Source organism: Lissotriton helveticus, chromosome 11, assembly GCF_964261635.1.
Source record: "Lissotriton helveticus chromosome 11, aLisHel1.1, whole genome shotgun sequence".
Lineage (NCBI taxonomy): Eukaryota > Metazoa > Chordata > Amphibia > Caudata > Salamandridae > Lissotriton > Lissotriton helveticus.
The window spans coordinates 836,170,702-836,196,588 of record NC_136072.1 but is presented as its reverse complement, the minus strand read 5'-3'; the positions used below and the strand labels follow the sequence as shown (position 1 = coordinate 836,196,588).

Sequence of the window (25,887 nt, the reverse complement as noted above, 5' to 3'; positions counted from 1 at the left end):
CCAGGAATCCCTACATTACTCCCATTATTTCATAATAATTATAGCATTGGTAATAATGCAGTACGAACAGCATAGCCAAAGCATCGCTGCAAGCTTCAGGCATGTGAGAACACAAATCAGCCATCTTACGTCTACTGCGCAAGTGCAAAAGGTTTCCCACCAGAACTGCGAGTACGTCACATCACATGGTTATGACCGACGCATGCGCAGAAGAAATTCCCGCGTAGAAGCAGCCATTTTGGTAGTAAGCGTATTAGGTTTAGTAAACACATAGGCAAGCTTCTCTGGGACACCCAAAATGTCAGAATAAGGGCAGATTTAGTAAAACACACAGGTTGATTAACACTATTAGGGTTATTTGTGGTTCATGAGTACAAGCAAGGCGCTATACGTGCGAATCCTTGCTCCATCATTGGAACCCACTAAAATGACCAACACATTGTCTCTAAATGTGGCAGCCATTTTGGAACTTTGAAACAATGATCACGGTTTACAATACTATTGCAAGCCAACCACATAATGCTATGTTTAATTTTATTTTCTACTGTCAGCAATTGCCCACCAAAGTTAAGAAGCACATGTTTTTTCCCCTGCTTTATTCTTTTAATTTATCTTACATGTGCTTGTTGAGTTTGTGCACATGCTTTATCATAGATGGGTAAATGAGTCAATGCCGTGAAGAATTGATACTTGAGTGCAAGTATGATTGACCGAGTGTAAGTATGATGACATACCGAGGGGCTAAACTCACCAGTGACCACTACTTAATTTGAGCCAGTGGTTTCCGATGCACCGCACCGCACTTACTTGGCAACACCGGCACTTGTGACAGTCTGCCACAAGGTAATTATTAATTCAATATGGATTAACAATGAGTATTACCTGCTGCCCAGCCATTCTTATAGCTTTGGAGGCCTAAAATAGTCTGAATTGTCACACTTGTATGCGTGTAATAGTTAGTAGTTGTGTTGTTACTATCATTGGCAGCATGGCAGGGGCAATGTGTGGTGCAAGCTGCAGTGGCTTCCTCACGAGAGCCCTGGCACTTATTTTTATTACAAATTAAACACTGCCTGAGACTGAAGAGGCAAATTCAGTTACGAGCAAGACCTCCTGCTAACACCAATGCTTTTTTCTTTTTGTTTACAACCTTTAGTATTTGTCCAACTTGTCCTTAGAAAATTCAGTCTTCTAGAAACTCAATTTAGATTTAGTTTCCTGTGTTAAATAATTGGGGTATCTAGAAACCCCTTTAGTACTGTCCATCAGGGTTATCAATGGGGCATCAGTCATGGGTCACAAAATAATGTTCTTTTTCCTGCTTCACTACAGCATCATTACTAAATGATGCAGCCCCAGATAAGGGAGAGTTGCACCCCCATTCAAGGAAGAGTTGGGCAAATGTCCGACCTTTTTTAGCAGTCGCAAATGGAGAATTGAAAAACGGGGTTGGGTCAAATGTGCACTATCCTTAATTAAGTATCAAACCGGTGACATGCTAATCACAACATTTCATAACAAAAAATGAAATTTAGACATATGTATATCCTTCAGATTTTCTTTCGTGAGATAGAAGAGGCAAATCAATGTTCTTTATATATCCGATCATCCGTTTATTCAAACAGTTTGTCATCAATGGAAACAGCCAAATTGTCATCAATGGAAACAGCTGACACGTGTTTCGTAGGTACAAATGAGTACTATAACTTCCTCAAGGCTGAGCAAACAGGTTAAGATGTGATGAGATGATAATGAAGAAGATGAATGAAGAGCGTTATGGTCCTATAAGACCTTGAACAAACGTTGGACTCGAATGGCCGTAAAGTTGCAAGATTGGCAAACTCTATCAGTCAGTGTTAGGCCTAATGTAAAGCAGCAAGGAGTCCACTGAAAGAAATTGCAAATGTGGTACTGAAGAAATATGTTACAAAATGAACATGATTTTGCTTGTTAAAGCAAATAAGGTCCCGTTATTATGCGGTTGTCACTCTATGACTCAGAACTGTGGTGATTACTTGAGCGCCATGGATACTCTTTAAATTTACTTTCTTCATTTTTGGATGCGCGTCTGGTTCCACTCTTTCCAGTGTACATCTTTTATAGTTCGTGTTTTTTACCATACACCTTTATTTTGCTTTAACAAGCGAAATCATGTTCATTTTGTAACATATTTCTTCAGTACCACATTTGCAATTTCTCTCGGTGGACTCCTTGCTGCTTTACATTAGGCCTGACACTCACTGATAGAGTTTGCCAATCTAGTGTTCCCAATATAACCATAACTTGTGCAACTAGTAGTTTTTCTAGTATCGCCATTATTTTTAAAACCGATATTGCCTCAACTATTAGTTGTATAACTACTAGTACTACTGGTAACCTGGCTGTTACTAATACAACCCCTAGTGCTCCTACTATTTTCATCAGCAGTAAAATGCGTGATATTATCAGTAGTAGTACACAAGTGTCATGTATATTCAGAGAAATGCAGAACTGATCATGTGTCGGTAAATAAACCATAACTAAACACTTAGAAGATGTATTTTAGGATTTGTACTCAAATCTCAGGTGGCACGCAGATCTGTGGCATGAAGCATAGACTCAGTGGCGTAATGAAACTTGAGGGGGCACCCTTCAAAGTACATGCAGGGGGGGACTCCCATGCTACCGACCCAGTCCGGAGCTCTCAGGCCAGGGACCTGCCAGTGCCAGAGGGCTCCCACAGAGCTCGGGCCCCCCTGCACTGCGGAGGGTGCTCGGGCTTGTGTCACGCCACTGGTTACACTGAATCTAGCTAAATCAGTGTTCCCAAATGTAATTCACTGTAAAAGGATGCATGACTGGCCACTGCATAATTTAGCGTACAGAATTGCACGGGGAGCAGAAGGCGGTCGACCTCCCATATCCTATGTAGCATCCTAAGTTCCTGCTTCCTGCATTATATTTTTCCTGTGTTCTTAGGTCTTCCTCTCTTGCTGTAAAGGTTCTGATGATCTGTATTTCCAGATCGGGAAGCAAATGCTTTTCTTATCTGAGCATTCTCCCTGGTTCACCTCCGAATCGATCTTCAACTCATGTTCAACCATCTGGCCTTCCAGAAGAACCTCAAAACCTTTCTTTTTGCCCCCCACAATGCAGTTAACACTTGGTGGGAACTTCTTGTTTAGCACCAGGATGCCCTCGGTGAGCTGTGCACTCTAGTAATACCCGACTCACTCAATGTCTTCTCTCTTCTTCTTAGGTGGCAAAGTATGAAGCCGGTTTCGTGGTTTGTGCTGTTATTGCTGGCCTTTACCTCATCCTGATGGTCCTGACAGGGCTGATCTTCTTCATCGGCCGCTGGCGTGGGAGGTGGAGAGGGCTCATCGAAAACTTCAACAAGAACCTGGTCTACAGGCGCAACACCCTTATCTTGGCGCTTCTTCTGACTACGCTCCTCATGCTGTAAGTACGGAGAGGGATTGCAAGCATAGGGTGGTATGTTCAATGGATGCTGAGAGAGGTGCAAACTTTGAAGTTGATATGGAGGTTTTGTGAAGTAAAGGGCATATGGGTGAACTGTACTGGAAGAAGAAGGATGGAGACAGCCACAGGTTTATGCTAGAATAATTGTGAAGTTTCTGTAGGTGAGAGAAGGGTGATGGGGCTTTTGAGGACCCAGGAAGGAAGGTCCAGACACAGCGGCAAATGTTCAAAAACTCTTTGAAACACACCATTTTGGAAGTACAGAAATGCTTCCCGCTCTAGAGATGAAACATTCTGCACATTTAGACACTGGTGACCTTTCAGTCCTCATGTCGTTGAATCCAGGCATTGCCTTGCTGAGCACCATAATTGTCTACTCCAATTCTCCAGCCAAGGGATTGGACCTGCCACTTTGGAACTGAGATACCACTTTGTCACCATATTTAAAACTGTCAAAAAACGAATGTTTTGGTACCATGACAATAAGGCAAAACTCACAAAATCATAATCTATAGTGAAAATGCTCCGTGTTTTATCTACCTGTTTGTATGATGGCTCTATTACACTTGTGCAAGTGGAACAGTTAATTGCAAACTGCACTTCAATCTATATGCTTACCTTTATGAACTAAAGTCACAACTCATGCAGCCATTCGTGCTCTGGTCTAAAGCCCCTCTCCAGCTCAGTGGTTATCCCCTCTTCACCTTGCTCTCTTCTTCAAGATTGCCAACAAATTATCTTTGTATTTGCTGAGGTTGTTTGTACTTCTCTTTTTCATAGTCTTCCCTTTTCTTGGTTTATTAGGGCTATTATTGTTTGATTTTCTTTCAACATCGAGTGTTGCTTATCTTCAATTGCTTGAAAAATTATCTGTACCCCTAGCTTTCTATTTCCAATCATGTGTGTGATGGCCTGATTTTTGGTTCTGTGACTTCTCTATTTACACATTTTTCCTGATTCCGCTATTTCATCTTATGGGTGGTCCTTCATTTATATGCAAACTATTCACCAATGTCCCTCCCTTCCCATTCTAAACTTCACGTTCACCTCTCACTCATGTTTGTTTTTCTGCTTCCTTGTTGTTGAGAGGGAGCTGAAGCAAATCATTGTCTTTGCTTAATTCCCTCCAACGAAGGGATATTTGTCTCATCCAGCCCCATGTGCTTGCCCAGGTCCAGCCAGCATTAATCCAGTCCTCCAATAAGTAATATTCGTCTGCCTTCTGCTCGAAATCTCAGCTTTGATTTTCTCATTAGCTTTACTTTGAAACAATTATTACAATTACAATTAACTAGTTGTTAATTCCATTCACCACTTAGAATGTGTGGCGATACTGTGACAATTATAGAGAAGTGAGTCAAATGCTTCTCTACATCTTCCCCTACTGCAAACCCCACAAGCATGATAACCTTCAACCCATGGAAAAGTATGTCAAGATGCTACTTATTATATTTATGCTTCCCTTTTTCTGGTTCAAATACCCACCCAATCTAAAGAGGATCATCCCACAGATGGTACATCATAAATGCAGAAACTGGCAGCACACTATACCCAACCAGAGGTGTGGTACCAAAATTCTGAGTATTAAATATCAACCTAAACATATTTTGACTTCAAAATATCACCTTACACTATATCATTAAGGTAACTATATAAGTATATTGGGGTTAGAATAGTAAATTCATAATTCCCTGTATAAGCTTACTTTGATGTTGTTGCGGCAGTCGATATTTTGGAGTCTATATATGTGCAGGTTTATATTTCTGTAGTGGATATTTTGACATACACCCCAACCAAAAACCTTCCCTCCGTGGCCACTTACTTGATTAGTCCACAGTTTTTCAAGAGACTGGAATACTAAGGGAGAGCCCTGGGAGTACAAGGCCTCAGACGGGACCATGAAACACTCTGAGCCCTAACTTGTAATCTGAACCCGATCACAAGCGGTTCAGGACACGGTCGGACTGGGAACACAAAGCAGCCATGGCAATTTTGTAGGACCAGCACAAAAGTCAAGCACTGCTGCTTTTGTTCCTGTGGGATGATATCGCAACACTACTGCAAAACTGACCCCTAGCTACAAACTGGCCCCCACTGCTGCAAAACCAGCCCACACCCTTCCAGCCTCCGGGGAAAACGCCCGATGCCGATTGCGGCCAGTCTAGCCCTGATTCAGGAATCCTGTGAAAAGTGAGCAATTATGACGCGCCTTCATAAAGGGGTCACAACTAAAGAACACCACACACATTTAGTCACCTGAGTGATTGGGCTCTAGGAGCCAGACAAGCAATCTCAAACCCAGCTTTTAACAAAATCGCACGGTTTGCAACTGCAAGAGGCTTTCTCCTAATCTCCAAAAGCTCTTTTATGAGTCGGAAAATTCTTTCTAACTTGTAACAAGGCATTTTTTATCTGTTATCCAAATAAGATGGGGTGTGAGCGAGGCATGCCCATCTGTAAGTGATTTGGAAAGAGATTAATCAATTTTTTGTGGCCAGAATTGTGGTCCAAACCATTGAGGATGTATCAGCCTCTGAGTTGGGTTGGTGGGTTGCGCTTCCCTTTCCCTTTGTGTATCATGTCTGCGAATTTGGGAGGAACAGGCAGTGGCCCAGAAGACTACTGTGTGTTCACCCCAATATTTTCCCAAATGAGAAAAAAAATACTGAAATCGGGACCTGTACCTTTAATGGACATGGGCTTCCTTTAAAAAAAAATCACGTTTTGCGGGGCAAATATAGGGACAGGGGTCTGCTGCCCCTTGTATGCCTTAATTCCTGAATTTGCAGCCAATCACAAGGGGTCAAAAATTGTGACGTGACAAATGAATATGCTTTAGGCAAGTCGTTTTGTGAGTTACTGCACATGGAGAATTTGCAATGTGGCCTGTTAGAAAATAGCTTACATCGCAAATTGCATTCCCATTCACAAATTAGTTGATGACCAAATTGCCCCATAATGTTTTCAAATTTGGGACTGCTACATCTGGCCCTAGGTTCTCTTTTTCTTTCATTCACTCATCACTCCTCTGAAGAAAATGAAAATGACAAATAACACTTTGCAAAATATCAATTTATGGCTGAGCCATCGCTTCAGGGACTCCAACTCATCATTGCTGCAGCTCACACCAAAAAAAGCTCCACACATGGAAAACACGTTGCTTATCCTTTGCATAAGTAAACTCATCACCTTTAAGTTGGGGAAGGCTGTATGCTGGAGTCACACTGGTAAGCACAACTGTCACAGAATGTGTTGGGTTGTGCTGTATATTTTGCCTTTTCTTGATGCATAATTTGGCCCTCTGCTGCCACATAATCCGCATGGCCCTGCCCATTGTTTGGCTATTTGCTGTACCAATGACTAATCCCTGGTACAAAATACAACAATGAAAGTACGATATCATATGGGCAACCTGCTGCATAATGGACAGCCCGACATAGTGAAGCACAAGCTGATCCACAAGCAACCTAAAGTGTAAAAAAGTGTAGATCAAGCAGGGAGTGCACTGTGAATATCGATTCACAATATCGTTGGGACAGAATATCAAGATAAAATATCAAAAACAAATATCGACAGGCAATTAAACCTAGCTTTCTTTATACCTAACTGCACCTATATGTACATATGTGGTACATATGTCTTCAAGGTACGTAGATATGGTGTTAGGAATAGTTAATCTATACTTCCCTATATGCACTTACTTCTCAATATTTTGTACCTCGATATTCTTGTACCACAATACTATTGGTGCTGATTTGCAGGAGTACAACCATCAAACCTTAACCCCTTGCCTGTGGAGCTAATTTCCCCGCTGTGCTGGGGGGCGGAGGGGCGCGCACAGCGCCCCGGTGCGCGTGACGAGCTCAGCTCGTCATGAGCCACGGTGGCCATGTGCTCATGACGAGCTGAGCTCGTCACGGCCACATCCATTTCTTCAGAACGTTCAGCACAGCAGAGGAATTAGCCCCGCATGCGAGCGTTATGACCGTAATGACAAGCTCAGCTTGTCATGAGGACACGGCCACCGTGGCTCATGACGAGCTGAGCTCGTCATGAGCATGGGAGGGGATAAAATCCACTCCTGTTCCTTGTTTCAACTTCCTCACTCTGCTCACATCTCTTGCTAGCTCGTTTCAAGAATCTGTTTATCCCCCTGGTTTTTTTTTTGTTTAAGAAATTTTTATTGAGTTTTAGCAAAAAAATACAAAGAAAGCCATATGATAATGTAAACGATAATAAGTTAAGACAAAAGGCACAAGAGATAATAAAAAAAATTCAGAAACATCAATGAGGATAAAGAAATAAAAGGAAAGAGAAGAAGAAGAGAGAAGAGAGGAAAAAGGGAAAAGACAGAAAAGGAAGGAGGAGGGAGAAAGTTGGGAATATGCAAGAAGGAGAACAAGATATGAACTCATATGGAATGGGTAGAAGAGAGGTAAGAGACAAAGGGGAGCCAAAGAAGATCGGATTTAATTTTCAGAGGGACAGAAGAAGAAGAAGCAACAGAAATCCTATGTTCATCACATATGAAATTCCACCAAGTTACAATAGAAATTTTAGAATTATCTTTCCAGCAAGATAGAATAACTTTAAATGCAATAGCAATGAACAAGTCAAGTAATCGAGCATTAGATGAGGTCATATCTATATCATCTGATAAAGAACCTAAAAATACATTTGGTAACGAGAATGGTGTAAAACAGGTAAACATACGCATGCATATATCCCAGATAGAGTTCCAAAATGAGAAGACAGAAGGGCATTCAAACAGTTGATGCTTAAGTGTACCTGATACGGAAGAACATGACCAGCATACAGAGGGTGAGGCAGGAGAAAACTTGGAAATACTTACAGGCGTAAGAACAACTCTATGATAAATGAAAAAAAGGGATTGAGTAATGCGTGCAGCAATAGATACCTTAAATAATTTGGACCATAAGCAATCCCAAACATCAACTGGTAATAAAATATTCAAATCAGCTTCCCAGGCAGTCTCAACAAAGGATTTAGGACGATCAGAAACATTAGAAACCAGTAATCTATATACATGGGCAGCTTTTGGTTGTTGTAGAGAGAACAAAGGGTAGAGTGGGGATATAGAGGAAAAGGAGGGTAAAACATCGTGCGGAGAAAGGAGCGTTAAGTGAGAACGAATAGCATCAGCGATGATGGTATACTCCTGAAAACACGAAATAGGCAGTTGATACATATTTTGCATCTCTTAGAAAGAGAGAATAGAATTGTTGAAAAGGAATTGATGTACAAAAAAGATTCCCTTTTCTTTCCAGTATTTGTAATAGAAAGACTTGCCCTTGTATTTGAGGAACCTATTATACCACACAGTGGACGATAAAAAACATTGGAGGGGAGAGAGGTCTTTGGTAAAAATGTCAAGCAGCAGTGACCTAGAGTGTTTCAGAACAGGGTGTTTAGCCAAAAAGGAACAGATGGACATGAAGACAGCATGTTGAAACGAAAAGTCTTTCAACAAGGAGCGTTCAAACACCACCCATCGAGGTACAGGTGAAGTCAAAAAATCATATGCTAAAGTAAAGGATTGTTTTATAACAAAGGCAGAGTGATATAATTTAAAGTTGGGGCACCGTACACCACCTTCATTTTTAGGACGAATGAGTGTTTGTAAAGCAATGCGGGAGTGTTTAGCATTCCACAAAAACTTGGTACATGTAGAATTCAAGCGAGCAAAAAATGAGCAAGGAATTTTTACGGGGAGCATAGATACAGTATAAAGAATATGAGGTGTAATCATCATTTTAATTGTATCAAGTCTACCCCACCAGGACAAAAATAAGGGAGACCAACTTTGGAGGAGGGATTGGAGTTTATTGACAAGGGAATCAAAGGTGAACTTAATGGTGTCAGCGAGAGAAGAGGAAAACCAAATGCCAAGGTATTTTATTTTGAAAGGGCACCAGGCAAAGTCAGTTGATTGGAACATGTACTGGTAACAAATGGAATTTAAAGGAAGGACTTCTGTTTTAGAGAGATTAAGTTTGTAACCAGAGATGGAAGAGTATAAACGAACTTCGTCCATAAAGTGTGGTAAAGATGAGACTGGGTCAGCCATATAAACAAGGATATCATCTGCATACGCCGATAGTTTTGTTTCAATAGATGCGAATTTGAAACCACGGATATTGGGGTTAGTGCGGATATGTTCCAAAAAAGGTTCAAGACAAAGGATAAACAATAATGGAGAAAGAGGAGATCCCTGTCTCGTGCCTTTATTCAAGGAGAAAAATCTAGAAAAATGATTGTTGACAAAAATACTAGCACGAGGGGAGGAATAAAGGAGTTTAACTAAGGAAATAAAAAAGGGACCAAAACCAAACCATTGCAGAGACCGAAACATAAATTGCCAATTGATCCTATCAAAGGCTTTCTCTGCATCCAAGGACAGAGCTGCAAGAGGAGATTTAAACGATTTACCGTGGGAAATAATATTAGCGAACATACAGGGTTATCAGAGGCCAACCTACCTTTTACAAAGCCAACCTGATCAGTTTTAATCAAAAGGGGGATGAGGGTATCTAGGCGAGAAGCAAGAATTTTAGCAAATATTTTACAATCATAATTAATCAGGGAAATAGGGCGGAAATTTTTACATTGGGAGTGATCTTTGTCTGGTTTGGGAATTATAATAATGAGGGCCTCCAGGAAGGATCCAGAGGCTTTAGCAGAAGAAATAAATGAATCAAAAAGTTGATGTAATTGGGGCACAAATATGGTATGAAATGCAGAATAAAATTCAATAGGTAATCCATCAGGACCAGGGGCTTTAGATTTTTTGAGGGAAGAGATGGCCTGTAGAATTTCTTGGAGAGAAATATCTTTTTCTAGTTGGGCAAATTCATCAGGGAGGGAAGGTGGAGAAGGGAGACCCTCAAAAAAAGACGTTAGGTTAGAATCAGAGGGGTGAGTGTCATCAGTATAAAGATTGTGATGATAATTATGAAAAACTTCTGCAATGTCCTCATCCGAGGAAGCCAACTTATTAGTTTGATCATTAAGAATAGGACCAATCGTTTTACGTTCAGATTTGATTTTGAGATAGTTTGCCAGCATTTTACCCGCCTTGTTTTGGCCCCGATGGTATTTTGATTGAATTTTCAAGAGGGTGTTACAGGCTTCAACAGTAGCAATCTTATTTAAGTCAGACTTAGCTTTGATTAGGTTCTGAAGATCATCCTTGGATTTTGAGGAAACATATGCGTGTTCAAGAGATTTAATAGACTTGAGTTGGTCATCATATTTAAGTCTATTAAGTTTCTTTTTTCTTGCGACGTATGAAATAGTAAAGGCTCGGAAAGCTGCTTTGAAAGCGTCCCAATTATTGGGGATAGAGGTGGCAGAGGGGTCATTAAGGAGAAAAAACTCATTAATATAAACCGTAGCTTCCTTAACAAAAGCAGCGTCAGACAATAGAAATGTATTGAATTTCCAACGACTGAATTTGGAGGAAGTTAAGGTAAGATCAATGGATGCATGGACAGGGGCATGGTCAGATAGGAAAATAGAGCCAATATAAGACTTTTGGAGTGAGGGGAGGAGTGATTTATTAACCATAATATAGTCTATCCTTGAACGGGTATGATGAACATTGGAAAAAAAGGTATATTCAAGGGTGTCAGGATTACATGTTTTCCATACATCATAAAGAGGACGCGAGGTAATGGCAGATTGGAAACTTTTATGAGTTTTATCAGGTTGAAATTTGTGAGAAGAAAGCCTGTCTGCAAATGGGTCTAACCATTGATTAAAGTCACCAGCAATTACAATATTTGGGCAGTCCATAGTAGATATAAGGATTTTGATATCGTTCCAAAATTTGGGATCTGGCCGAACTGGACCATAAATGTTCAATAGGATTAAAGTTTTATGTTGGATCACAACCTTTGCCATTACCCAGCATCCTTCGTCATCATTTTGAGAAGATAAAATTTGGACTGGCAGCCCCTTATGGAACAAAATCGCAACACCCCCTTTCTTGTTAACCGCAGGAGAAAACACCACTTGACCCACCCAATAACGTTTTAACTTAGAAGATTCAACATCCGTACAATGAGTCTCTTGGAGAAAGACTACTTGAGAATTAATTTTAGATAGATGAGACAATACCTTCTGACGCTTGACAGGATGACCCAGATCTCGAACATTCCACGTCACAAAATTACACATGATGTAAGGTAAGGATGGGGCAGTAAACGGGGGGTAGATACACTGCAGGAGAAACATCTACAAGAGGGGACAAAGCAAAGAAACATGTTACACCAGAATAAAATACCTAATAGATATAATGTATGAAAATACAATAAGACCAAACTCACTGTGCGAGACAACAAGAACCAAAGAGGCCACAGGATAAAGCACTGAGACTGTCCAGGGAGAAAGACGAAGGAGAGAGCCCGGAACGAAGGAAGATAATAGAAAAAGAGAGAGAAAGAAAGGAAGGAAAGAAAAAAGAAAAGAACAACAAGAGGAAGACAAGAAGACAGATCAAGGCAGAAAAGCCAGGTTTGAGAGGAAGAGAAGAGCCAAGACATCAGGGACAAGGAAAATGCCAGAGAGGGCACGGGTCCCAATGAGCAACAGAAGAGCGAGAACGAGCAAGGGAAAGGGTGAAACAAGTAAATAGCCACAACGGTGACAGAACAACCAGGTGACCACACATAAACAGGCCTACAGAAGAGGAATCAAGCAAGAGAGAGGAGGATACATGAGCTGAATCATGACAGAATCAAAGCAAACAGTAATCACAACAGAGTCATGACTACGAGAGAAAATCAAACATTAGTGTCCATCTCAGATGAGGAAACTGTTTGTAGATAAGCACGGAGTTTCTCAGGATCATCGAAGTAACGAGAATGACCATTGTGCATGATCTTACATAGGCAGGGATGCAGAATACCATACTTGATATTTAACTGTCGCATTTGAGGACGAAGATTCAAAAATTCTTTCCGTCGGGCATTAGTTGCGTTGGATAGATCTTGTGACACAAAAATATTATGACCAGACCAGACAAGGCGACGCTTAAGTTTGGCAGCTTTGAGCACAGTCATTAGTTCAGTAAATTCGAGAAATAATACAATGATGCCACGAGGCTTAGAAGCATGTTGAGTGAGGCGCCCTAGGCGGTGAGCTCGTTGGATATTAAGAGGATGGGACGCAGGTTGAAGGTCCAGAAGCTCAGGTTGTTGCGTCGATTACGATTTTCAAGGTCCTCAGTGTGTAGCTTAAGCAAGTGAATCTCTTTTTCCAGTTGGGGAATTTTAAAAGAAGCATCTTGTATATCACTGACTCGCTCTTCAAGGTTTAGGACTTTACCTTCCATAATGACCCATCTCTCCTCAATCTGCTTGAGTTTCTCATTAGTGGCAGACATAAAAGGCTGTAGACCCCTCACCTCCTCCAGTATGGAATCCAAAATGGGGTTTGGAGAGGTGTGAATAGGAGAGGGGGGGTCATTTTTGGGTCTCTTTGGTTTTGTGCCAGTGAGGGTTGATTTAACAGTACTTGCGTCGTGAGACATTGCAGCTACTAGATGACGCGGCAGGATGGCAGAATTGTGGGACTACTGGAGAGAATGCCGAGGAAATCCCAAATGACACGAAGAGAGATTCGTGGAAGCACAAAGTTGAAGGTCACACAGCTTACGAAGAAGAGAGAAATGACAGCTGCAGCACACACCTTGGTCTAATGCCCGGAATCCACATTAGGCTGTAATATACCAACTCCAGACGGAAAAAAAAGCTATTAAATTAGCGGATTTGTCAAGGAGGTAGGTAAAAAACATATGAAAGACAACAAGGTGGAAAGCAATCTGAAACGTAAGGCAAGCATTGTCACAAAGTGCGCAGATAATCGCGCGTTTCCCTCATAGCATTTAAAATGGCCGCCATAACCCCAAAGAGGAATACACTGAGGGGAAAAGTCAGTGAAAACGCTGTCAAAAGAACAATTCCTGTGCCATACCTTTGGAGGAAGAATAAAGCAAAAGTCAGCACTTTACTGGCATGCTGAAGTAAGCTGCGCCGATATCCATGTGAGGCTGACAAGCTGGTGAATGGTCGCGGGCTCAGTGGCACAAAATGGCGGCCGCCCGCTACCCGTGAATGAAGAAAATCTCCAAAGTGCATTAGAAGCGAAAAACGGCATTAAAATCGCCGAAATCGCGAGGAAATGAAGCAGCGTACATTCCGCCGCGGCAAACTTGCAAAATCAGGTGGCCATCGGCGGTGAAGAGGTGGAAAAGTCGAGTAGATGCCCGTAGCTCGACGGAGCTCACGGGAGAGCCGTCGTCACTCAACGGCGCGTAAGCCACGCCCCATCCCTCTGTTTTAACTATATTCTATTAGCGTTGTATTGAAATATTTTCACCCGCTTGCTTCGTTCAAAATATCCAAAATAACTTCTTTCCCATTTATTCTGTTGTTTTCTTTTGGTCCCGCTCTTTATTGACCTTGATCCCTCCCTGTAAGTAACTAAGTAAGTAATCGTTTATTTGCATAGTTAATTAAAACCATTGCAATACAGCTCTAAATTTCACGTCTACATGTAAAAAACAATATATCACTACAACCTTTAAATTCCATCTATATACACGAACAATGATCCCTCTCCGCAGTCAAACACAATTTTATAACGTTCTTTTAAACTGTGCAGTCTGTAGCTAAAGATATTTTGCCTAGTTTCTCCCTTATACAGTTTCTTGTGTATGTAGCTATTGTGGATAGTCTTTGGGCCGAACCCAAGAAGAAAGGTGTAAATTATTACCAACTTAAAGTACACCCATGAATGTATGCAGTGCTTAATTTGTTAAAAAAATGTGTGCAGGTACCCACAGTTGTTCTTAGGGAGCCCACCACCAGTACCAGTGGATGCTGGGTTTGCGGATACAAAGCATGCCTAGTCTTGATTTGACTACATGCCTCTTTCTTCCACCACCCTATACTTCATATTTCCCTTAATCTCTGTCCTGGTTTCTCCCTTTGCTACTGTTTTCCTATCTTTCTTTCCCTCCTCCCATCTCCTTTTGCTGCCTTACTCTCTCTTGTTTAGGGTTGAAGAGCCTTATTTTGAGTATGGCAGACAGGGCACACCATCACAAACATAGTGACAGAGTACCATGCCCTCCAAACCCTAGGTCTGCTCGCTCTATTTTGAGTCAGCGGATTGCCAGTATTCCATAGCCCTGCTTTCTCCACATTCAGAAAACTAACTTCAATGGCTAGATACAGTTGGGGCAATTTGAGTAATAGTATCAGACCGCCCACCCTATTAATAGTGTGATGTCCTTTTTTTTCTATTTGTCGTCACAAATAGAAAAACCAAACAATGACCCTCAAAACTGGAAGAAAACTCCAAAGGAGTGGGAGCCATTAGATTTTGGTTTTTCAGAAACAAACTTGCTCAAAACTTTCTGTGTGACTGCCTAAAAACAGACAGCCGTGCACCAAACTTTCAGGACCCCCGCCGGAGCTGTCGTGGCAGTGCCTCCTGTGAGGGCATAGAAATCACCGTAGGGCTAGCAGTGATTCCTTAATTTGGTGCCAGGGTCTAAATCAGGTTCAATATCTGATAATCAAAAGTAAGCCTGGGTCACCAAAAACGAGTGCAGGTGCCCATCACCTGCATTTTCCAGCACAAATTAAGTACAGCATGCACACCCATTTGGTGTTTTTCTCAAAACCTCCTGACGTAAGAATATAAAAGTCATGCATGTCCTAAAGTGTGCATGCAGTTACAAAAAAGCTTATGTACACCAGTTTTCCTAACCTAAGTGTTTATTGCATTGCATACAGTACCTAGGGCCAAGGTTAGGACATTTCAGGAATTTCACAGTCACCTTATATTTCTGTTTTTTTTAACCTACTGCTTGAGCACTGTCTTTCACAACCTGTGAACACTGGATTCGCACAGATTGATGGATATTTATTAATCAACTTTAAGACTAGCAGCACCAAATGGATGGCAACAGATACTCCTTCAAATTCAGGAGGAAGTGATGAATCAGGGTATGAATCCACTGAAATAGTAAAAAATCCACTCTCCGTCTGATGATTTCTCATTACCATCTAAAATCTAAATCAGTCACTGAGTGTGTTTTCACTCTATTTTGACAGACGTTCTTTGAGCGTGCCTTTAATACACCCCGGTCCAGTCCAACTTTGTGAAATAAGTTGAAAAACAAGTGTACATGAATTTATGCTATGCACTTTTGTACCACATGTATTTACACGAGTATCGCGTTCTGTGAATTAGGCATACAAACATATGCATAAGTTAGGAATACTTCGAAGTCAACCCTACACTTGGAAAAAACTTGGTGAATTGGGTCACCAATTGAGCTCACCCTCCAGAAGGAACTGACATTTTGCTGCCTTGTACATTCACACTTCACAGAGGCAGCTGCAAAATTGCTGCTGCTAGCAGGAGGAATCCAATTTCCTATGTCCACACCCGTTGGAAGAAATCTGGACTGTTGCCTGACCTTACCTTGGACAGGTCCTGCATACAAATTCAACCGCAAAACCTTAACAATTAGGCATTCTGTGGGTCCTGCTGTATTTGCACTAGCGTAAGAAACCAGCACACTGTACTTTACTTTGGAATGAATCGCATCACATTATATTTTAGATCACATTAACCAATACAAAATGTTTACAAATGATTGCATAGGAATCTAAAAAAAAAATCACTATTAAAACATGCTTTACTGCATTGCATAAAAGTACCATTGATCCCTTGAGGGGGAAACGTCCATCCCTTACCTCTATTCTATCTAAATGATGAATATGAGAGAGGGTCCCTAATCTTCCATCAAGCATCCCTTTGGGGGACGGTTGTGAGTCACCATCTCAACCTAGCTATCCTAGCCCAGGGTTAAACCCCCTAGATCTCATAGGTCGAAGTTAAGGGTACACTGTGGACCCTTAGCTAGATCCCCTGCCATCCAGTTCATCAGATACGCAGAGATGTATTTAGCTGCAAATTGTGTCTACCCCTGGGATTTTGTAAGGCTCCTTCTCTGTAACTTTCACTTCCCTTTGAAATAGAGTCCTTTGTTGACCCCGCTTAATTAGAAGATCCAAACTTTCTGCACCAAGTTCATCATCCATTCTGGATTCATTCTGGGTCCATTAATTCCACCAAAAAAATACTACTGTTCTTCTCTACACAGGGCGGGTGTTATTTGTGCATTTGCTACTAACGAGAGGACAACTAAGGAGATGGAGCCCAGCATCCGTGTAATCCCAAACTCCCTGCAGGGATTCAGACTCTTTCTGGACAACATCCCTCAGGTGAGCTCTCTGCCTATGCCTCATCAAGTTACAGTGTTTTAGTTGTGTTTCTTGGGCTTCCACAGATGACAGGTCATGAGAGTCTTATGATGATGTTATCTGGGTGACATTAGTTGAATACTCCTGACTACCACTGTGGGATTTCCCGTCGACAATATAAGGTAAGTCCATCATCTCATCTCAGTGGGCTTTAATGTGTGTCTAACATATGTTAGGTGAGTACATATGATCATGCCGTAGGTTTGCCATGTTTTTCTTAGAAGAGTTGAGTGTGTGTTACTCATTTTTTTTTCAAATGCCGTGAGTACATCTGTGTATCACTCAGGATTTCCATATCTGCCATATATGAGTTGTGCTTTCATGTGAGGGAGCAGTCTGACATGCCCCTTTCCATCATGGTATGCAAGCAGAGCCTAGTGTTTCCAGCCCAGAGAGCTCTGTGGACAGGTTTGGATGGCTGGGGAGACTCATTGAGGTCTACTTGTTGTCATGCTGCACCGCTGGGTGGTATGATTTGGCACTCCTGGCCTCAGGATAATGCATAAAGGCACACCCAGAAATATCTTGCCCATCACACCCCTTAGGTACTGCAATTGTGCCAAAGCCAAGGTAGGCCTCAACATAATATTTATTATACTATATGACCAATAGAAGGTGGGAGGTTTTGACCAACAGGAAACAAAGAGTAATTGCTAATTTTTGGTCCCTGGCATGCCAGTGGTCGTGGTGCTACACCTCATAAACCTCATGAATGTATTACGTTTCTCTGCACCGGGCACTCTGAAGAAGCGATGGTGAATACAAATTGTTCCTTGGCAGAGGGCATCTCTGCAGTTGGCCAAGGTAAGAACTTCCCTGATTCCAGATTAGTGTGAGTCACAGTTAAGCATTGATGCATAAGTGGTGAACTATAATGATTGTGCTGAGTAGAGAGCTGCTAGGCTAGTATTGGTTCCAAGGTCAGGTGGTATGGGTGGGAACACAGTGACAAACAAGGAAGGGGGAGAGGTCTCAGAGTTAACACTGATATCCATTGGATGGAGATTCCATTCCCCTCATGGACTGCATGGGTGAAGTAGGCTGTATATGAATATGAATAAAGACGTATAGCTATGTGCAGCAAATGGTCTTACAGCACTGACAAAGGGTGGTTTCTCTAGTTTTTATTTTAGCTTCTGCATTAAAGCATCACCCTCTCAAAACACTAATACCAGCAATCCTTATGAACCATGCATGGCCAGGATGTATTTAACACAGTGCACTGGTTTAGTATCCCAAGAAATTAAACACAAAGCATTAAGCTTTGATCTAAAATGAGAGAGAGAATGAGATAGCCATGTAGTGGATGAATTGCATAGCAGGAAATCAGGGAACCTTGCATCAATCCCGGCTTCTACTTGACCACATTGGGTGGTGTAAGCAATTACTTTTTTCACAGAGCATCCTTTGCCTTCAATATTTTATGAGATCACCTCCCGCGAAGATCTCTACCACTCAAATTTGGCTTAAACACCTAACTGCACTCAATGTCCAACCCACCATCGTGGACTCAGCAAAATCTTTAGGCATAACACTTGACACCAATCTCAACATGCAGCAACATATCAGCAAGGCAACTAAGGGAGCGAACTACCAAATCAATACCCTGAGGAAACGTAAACCCTTCCTCCCAGCCAAAGACTTTCAAACTGCAGTGCAAGCACTAGTCATCCCTCGAATAGAATATGGCAGCATCGCCCTCTGCGGACTCCCCCTAACTACTACCGCACCCCTAAGAGCTTCTCTAAACGCTGCAGCGAGACTCATCACTGGGTCAAAAAAACACTCACATATTTCCCCTGACTTGAAATCCCTGAACTGGCTGCCTTTTGAAGCCAGAATACATCTGAAAATCGCCTGCATGACGCACAAGGCTGTAAACCTGAGCTCCCCCGGCTACCTCACTCAGAAGCTGACAATTTCTGGCGGCTCTAGAATCACTAGAAGCACAAACAATCTTCTGCTGAAGCCTCGAAGATTCCGGAAGGAAAAAACTTATAAACGCTCCTTCTCAGGAATGGCACCCAGGATCTGGAACTCACTCCCTCCTGAAACCAGGCTCATCTCCTCCACTACACTTTTTAAGAAAGAAGTAAAAGCTATCCTCATGGCTAAATACACTTGAACTATTATTTTGGACTCTTTAAAGACTCTGCACCAATCTGTACTACTTGTTCGATCCCTTTGCTTATTTGTATTACTTGTATTATCGACTTACCTGATTGTCTATGCTCCCACTTGTTTGTACTATTAGCATTATTGACGTACCTGTTTGACTATGCTCCCTCATGTACCTACCCCACCCCACTTATTACCTACAACTACGCTATGCCCAATGGCCTGTTATTTACTCTCCTGTTCGTACCCCTTCTTTGTAAAGCACTCTGATATCTGCAAAGATCTTGTTCGCGCTATATAAAACTTTCAAAATAAATAAAATAAAAAAAAAAAAATGCAATGGTATATATTAATTTATTAAACAGAAATCTGTTGCAAAGATCACAAATGAATGAAAGACACTATTTTTTAATTTTGAAGTGCCTTTATCATATGGGTAGTGGACTGAATAAATGTGTGTGGAGGAGGAGTGGTTGATAAATTAATACAAAAATGGAGGACAATGAATAATGACTTTTAGTTACATGGAGTAATGGTCTCATTGCACAGACTAAATGTGGGAGCACTGGTTTTAATTTTAACTTCTGCTTTAAACATCATTCACCCCAAACACCACTACCACCAATCCTTATGAACCATGCATGGCCTGTATGTATTTAAAATAATGCACTGACTTAGCACATCAACAAATTAAATACAAAGCATCAAGCCTTGATCTAAAATGGAAGTGAAAACAAGACAATCATGTAGCGACTGAATTGCATAAAAACCACACAATCCTTGCCACCATCCTACCATACTGCATGATCGTAGGCAATTACCCTTCCCACAGTTCGCTTCTTCCTCCTCCTCCATCACCACATGAGAGCCACTTTAAACCTATCAGCCTGGAGTGGGTGATGCATCAAAGCAAAAAATCATATTGTTACTCCATTCACAGCAATACAATCTTCATCTGAATACCTCTGTATGGATATCACAAGTAACAACAAACCAATCTGTTCACTGCACACATTCTACCACCCTCCAGGTGACAACCTCACCTTCATCGAACAATTCATTGATATTGTGGCTACAAATACTGGACAAGAAAGTACCCAAATATTCCTTGGAGATCTCAAACTCCATTGGAATTACCTTAATGACCCTGCGGTTAATAGCCTTAAAGCATTCCTCTCGGACCTTGACCGTATCCAAATCTGCAAAAGCCCCACACACGACAAAGGCTCAATCCTTGATTTGGTTAATTCCAATGCTGAATCCATTCAGCTTGAAACAATCCTCAACTGTGATTGGTCTGACTACCATTCCATCACATTCTTCATTAAGGAATCAGTCAAATTACACTCAGCACAACTTACGAGACCTAAATTATGGAAGAGGAACCTAAAAAACGCCAACACGGACCTACTCACATCTGCCATTGTCAACCTCCTGCTCCTCCGGAAGGCCCATCTGATGTTCAAGCTTTGACAAACCACTACTGTAACTCTATGACCACAATGTTACAACTGAAGAGGCTCTCCACAAAAGATTCAAATCCCTGGTACAATGGTAGACTCAATGAGGACAGACGATCCCTAAGACTAATTGAACATCGATGGAGATCATCACCATCCCCTGACCACCTTAAGCTGCTCAGAGCCACCAGAAATTCCTACTATAGAAAGATCAGACGTTCAAAAGCAAACTTTTTCAGAAATCAGTTAGACCAAGCCAAGAATCTACCCCAAAAACTATGTGAACTAGTCAAAACACAATCTATTGGCTTACCTCATCCCCCCCCCCCGCAAGCTAGACAATGCGCACTACCCAGCTGCGGAGAATTCGCCTCCTTCTTCACAAAGAAGACAGAATACTTTAAGACGGACCTACTTAATACCTTAGTAACTCATACTGACACTCAGAAGGACACTTCATCTCCCCCTCCAGCAACCCCATTTGTTTACACACATTAGTTCGCCCACAAAAAGAACGCTGCATGGTCCTCCTTCATAACTTACAGTGAAGAGGCAATACTAAAAGCGCTCACGTCCTTGAACCCCTCCAACCACTTCGCAGACCTTCTTTCTGCAAATTACCTAAAAGACTTCATACCGCTGCTATTGCCACTTTGGACAAAGATTATCAATGCCTCTCTACTTCAAGGAATCATTCCTGCAATTCTCAAATCTGGGCAAGTGTCCCCATCCTAAAGAAACCATCGACTGACCTCACAGACTTAAATAATTACCGCCCAATCTCCAACATCCCAACTATGGATAAACTCCATGTGTGAAAAATGTGTACACATGCAGTTGGATAACCACATCGCCCATTACAACCTGCTCAACCAATACCAATCTGGCTATCGTGCAGGGCATAGTCATGAATCGGCCACGACCCACATAGTAGATGACACACTAAAAATCCTAGCCCAGAACGAAACCTGTCTGCTAATCCTGCTTGACCTATTTTCAGCTTTTGACACCATCAAACATGATAATCTCCTAGACCTCCTGAAATATAGAATAGGCATATCAGGGTCAGTACTAAATTGGTTCACCTCTTTCCTCCAAAATAGATCCCAAAGATTCAAGGTCAATCAATTCTTCTCCATGGCCGTCCAGTAACAGTAGGAGTTCCGCAGGGCTCATCCCTCTCACCTACATTGTTCAACCTGAGAGAGCACAAGTTTGAAAAAAATGTATAAGTACGCCATATTTACAAGCACGTAGTTAGTTTAAACATGTTTTGCACACGAGTGTTTTATATCTAGGAGTGAAAATATACAGAGTGTTTTATATTCAGTAGCGAAATGTATAGAATGTTAAGTAGAGTAACTATAATTATAACGGTGTGAGATTAATGTAGAAATGTTGGGATATATGTGAAAACCTCACGTTCTCATGTTAAAAGAATCATGTCCGAATTAAATGTAACTTTGAAATCCAGTATAATGTGTAGGCCTTAGGGCAATTCACAGCAAACCTGAACGTGCTGCTAAAATAATGTGAGATAAGGTTGACATGGTTCTTCCAAATGTACTATTGAACTTAGGGTTAAAAGTATATGCTTTATAGATGTGTTATTTTAGAAACGTATGCTAGTTAAGAATGTTTGCTGTTTAAATCAAGTTAACGTTTTAAGAGTGCAGGGACCTGCTGCATGTAAATCAAGTAGGCCAGAGCAGATAATGTCATGTCGTTTAAATTGCCATGTGCTCGTTAGAGAAGAGGTCGTGAGGTGTCCAGCACAGAGCTTTGAGAGTGTTTTACGACTAAAGATATGGTGGAGTCTGGAATTTGAGGCCCACTGCAGGACGAGCTGTATGCAGGTGCGAGGGTCCTAATCAGCTCGAATGAAAGGGACTTTGTTCAGTGGCGCCTTGCGCAGGCCTGTAGGAGTTTCCAGGAATTTCAGGGGGTATCGGCGCATTGGAGAAGAAGCCTGGGAACCAAGGTCAACTTTAACGAGGGTCTTCAAGAGTACCATCATGGAGTTTGCCGCGCACAGAGATACCACGTGAGGGGCGTCCCAAGGGGCGTTCCTATCAGAAATGTGATTTGGTATTAGGGAAAGAGACCCGGGAGGAGAGCAGAGCAGATGATTTTGGGAGCCTAAGGAAGTGGATGGGTAGGCAGATAGGCTGATCAGGAGAGACCCATTATCAGAGAAGAGACAAAGAGAAGTGCGTGATCTTCTTAGGAAGTCACCACGGCTGACACCTAGAGGGTTAAGATCTTGCTAAGTAGGGATGTCACTTAGTATAGCGTAGGGACAGACTAACCTTAATTTTCTTTTCTGTAATGACTTTGAGATTGCAACTTATATCTATTTTGACAACCCTTATGGTTTTTGAGCTTGTACTTATTATTTTGTTTTTCAGACTTAGATTATTCAAGAAGTTCATGTTCATAGTGATACCAATTTACCTTTTGAACCTCATTTTGAGGAGTTTGTATCTTCAGTTATCTTTGACTTTATATTAAATCTTTGAAACTTAAATTTGGTCAGTGGTCATTTAGAGTGGTGTAAGTTCTTAAATTGATTGACTTATTGTGAGATTACCTTTTACTCAACGACAGGTACCAACGATTCAGTCGACATAGTTTGGGATTTGGTAAGATAATTAGTAACCAGTAATCCCGCGTTAGCAGTTGGTAGCAGAGTGAGGATGGTTATCTTCTTGAGGAAGGTAATCTAGAGAGGTTAGTTTACCCCAAGGCCCGAGACGTCGAGAGACGAGCAGCGGAAGAATCGTGTGCCGAAAGGTGCAGACGGTGCGAGAAAAGCAGCAGTATCGGAGAAGAGTGAGTATAACAAGGGTCATGCGTGAACAGATTGCGGTGTTTTGTGTTGTATTTGTATTGTAATGTCTTGCGGAGTTGAATGCCTGTAGTGTGAATGAGAGAAGGTTGTGAGCGCGCGCAACCTGGTAAGCTGGTAACCTGGTAAACGGGTGAACTGGTGAAATCTTAAGTTCAGGCCAGAGCTTAAGTGGTTTTGGGTGTATCGAACATCCAGGGTAGTTGTCGACCATAGTACGGAGGTCACGAGGTACCATTGACCGCCGTGGATCCAAGATAGGGGGAGTGTAAGAGTGAGTGTATGAGTAACGGACGCTGGTCGAAAGTTACTGTGTGTGAGTAACCTATCGGAGAAGGCGATTGTCTGGAAGTAAACGGAAAGATATTTCGCTAAGTTAAGGTGACAACTACAGAAAGACTGTGGGCGTACAGTCAAAGAAAGGTGATCGCTTGGACGGAAGTAATCATTTTTCGGAGTATGAATGGGACGTGTGCATGACCGAGGAGACGAGCTGAAAAAGGAGGGGAACTGCTGCGAAGGGGGACGGGTGACGTCGGCTAGAGCCGCGCTGTGATTAAGCGGTTGGTGTGACGTTAGCTAGAGCCGCGCTCTGGTTGGGCGGCTAGCGTGACGTCGGAGGAAAGTCGCGTACGGATAGGCCAGTTAGTGAGAACGGCGCTGAGATTGGTGGAGTGTCATCAGGAAGTAAACAAACGCAGAGAAAAGAGAAATCATGAAGTGTTTTAAGTGTTTGAAAGGGATTTTTAAACGTAAACAAAGTGAACATTATTACGGGGAAGAGGCTCCGCCAGAGGGTACGCCAGCTCATTATATGGCAACGAATGTGGGGCTGCATACGATATTATGGATTGGGGCTTGGAATAAGCTTACGGAAGGGAATGAGGAAATGCAGTTCCCGAGGTACGGGACGTTTAAGTTAGAGGTGTTACATCGGCTAAAAGCAACCATGTCCTCATTGAAACCCTCACCCAGACCAACACAGTTTGAGGCCCTTAATGCATGGATTAAGGCTGCACACGACCGAAATTTGAACAGGCGTCAACAAAGGCTGACGCGATCGGTAAGGGCAGTGCGAGATTCCAAATGGGATGAGGAGGAAAAGCGTTGGAGGGTACAGGTTATTGAGGTGGAGAAAATTTATCCGATGAGGGAGGTGGCAGGAGGAGGAGGAAACCTCATGGAAGAAGACGAGGAAAGCGAGTCGGAGGACAATCTGATAAACAGATTGTTAATGGATAGACCACCTCCGAGAGTGGGGTTAATAGAAGATAGAGGGCTCGCAAGGGAAGATGGGAATGACATAGAGGGATATACACCACTCCCTATATCGGAATGGACACCTATCAAAGGCGGAGAAACACCTCCAAACCACACTGTACAGAGTGTAGTGGGAAGGTTTGTAGTGCAGAAAACGCCAACCACCGAAAGGGCTGAGTCTGTGGGATTGCCAGACGCTCTTCAAGTGCCTGTTACCATAGGACCCATAGTTTCGATCTATAACCCTGAGAGAGATAGAGGGGAACAACAAAGGCAATTGGATAGGGAAAGGATTGAGATGGAAAGGAGGAATAATGTGACAAATGCATGGAAACAATTGCCAGGATCGGTAACATGGAATACCCCATTAGACACATCTGTCGGTCCCAATTCAGAACAGGGAGGTCCGAGAGGACCAATGGATCTAAGGGGACCACGGCCAAGATCCTATTCAGAGTTAAGAGCTGATTTGAGGGAATGGGACGGGTCCATAGTATCTCCGAGTAACAGGACAAGAACGGAACCAGAGTGGGAAAGCAGGGGTAACGGGACTGTATCTCATTGCGGGGCCAGCGAAAGCAGTCAGGGCCGGGAAGGCCAAAGTCAAGAGAATAGAGGGGATGCATGTCCTACAAATCAGAGAGAACAGCCGGAACAAAATACTAGGATTGTAGAATGTGAGGAAATGTCCCGTCTCTGGGGGAAAGGAGGAGATGAGGCGGTACGGGCTTTTCAGAATAGGTTTAGGTGCCTTCATCATACACTCGGGGAAGACGTTCAACATTGGAGAAAGGAGAACAGCGATAGGTCCCGCCACGCCTCGAATAATCAGGAATCACAGGGAAGTAGTGAAGAAAGAGGGAGTAATGGAACATCTTACCCTGCCTCCCGTGAAACCAGCCAGGATGGGGAGAGAGGGGCTATGAGGCGTGAAGGAGTGTTTCACCACCCACCCCGAGAAGATGGAAAGGCATGGGACTTAGAGAGATGGGAACGGGGAGGACTCCCTATAACTCACCCATACCTAAACGTAGATCTCGGAGCTGGGATGGGAGAGATGCGGATGGAGGAGCTAAATTGAGTGTCTTGAAAGCTGAAATTAAGGCAAAAAGGCTTGATGTTACTAGTTTAAAATCAGATGTTGATGAGATAATAGATGGAACATTGCCCTTGGAAAGGATAGAATTGTATGAACAGGATGAGTTATTGTTTATGGCAAAGGATATTACTAGGAAAGCTAGAGCGTTTCATGAGAAACTGACTGATTTGGCAGACAGGTATGCTGTGGATTTATCTAGGACAAGGGAATTACAGAGTAACCACAGATTACAGTACGCAGACCAGGATCTAGATGAGAAGAGAACTACTGGATTAA

The 25,887-nt window shown here is 42.3% G+C and overlaps 1 protein-coding gene across 2 annotated transcripts in view; it reads left to right on the top strand.

Moving 5' to 3' along the window:
- Positions 1 to 25,887, top strand: part of PROM2 (prominin 2) — a 464,577-nt gene that overhangs the window by 163,871 nt on the left and 274,819 nt on the right. For both annotated transcript variants that reach the window (XM_078667029.1, XM_078667028.1), the window contains exons 3-4: positions 3,239 to 3,441; positions 16,667 to 16,787. In XM_078667029.1, coding sequence (XP_078523155.1) covers positions 3,239 to 3,441; positions 16,667 to 16,787 — 324 coding nt within the window. The remainder of the gene's footprint in view (positions 1 to 3,238; positions 3,442 to 16,666; positions 16,788 to 25,887) is intronic.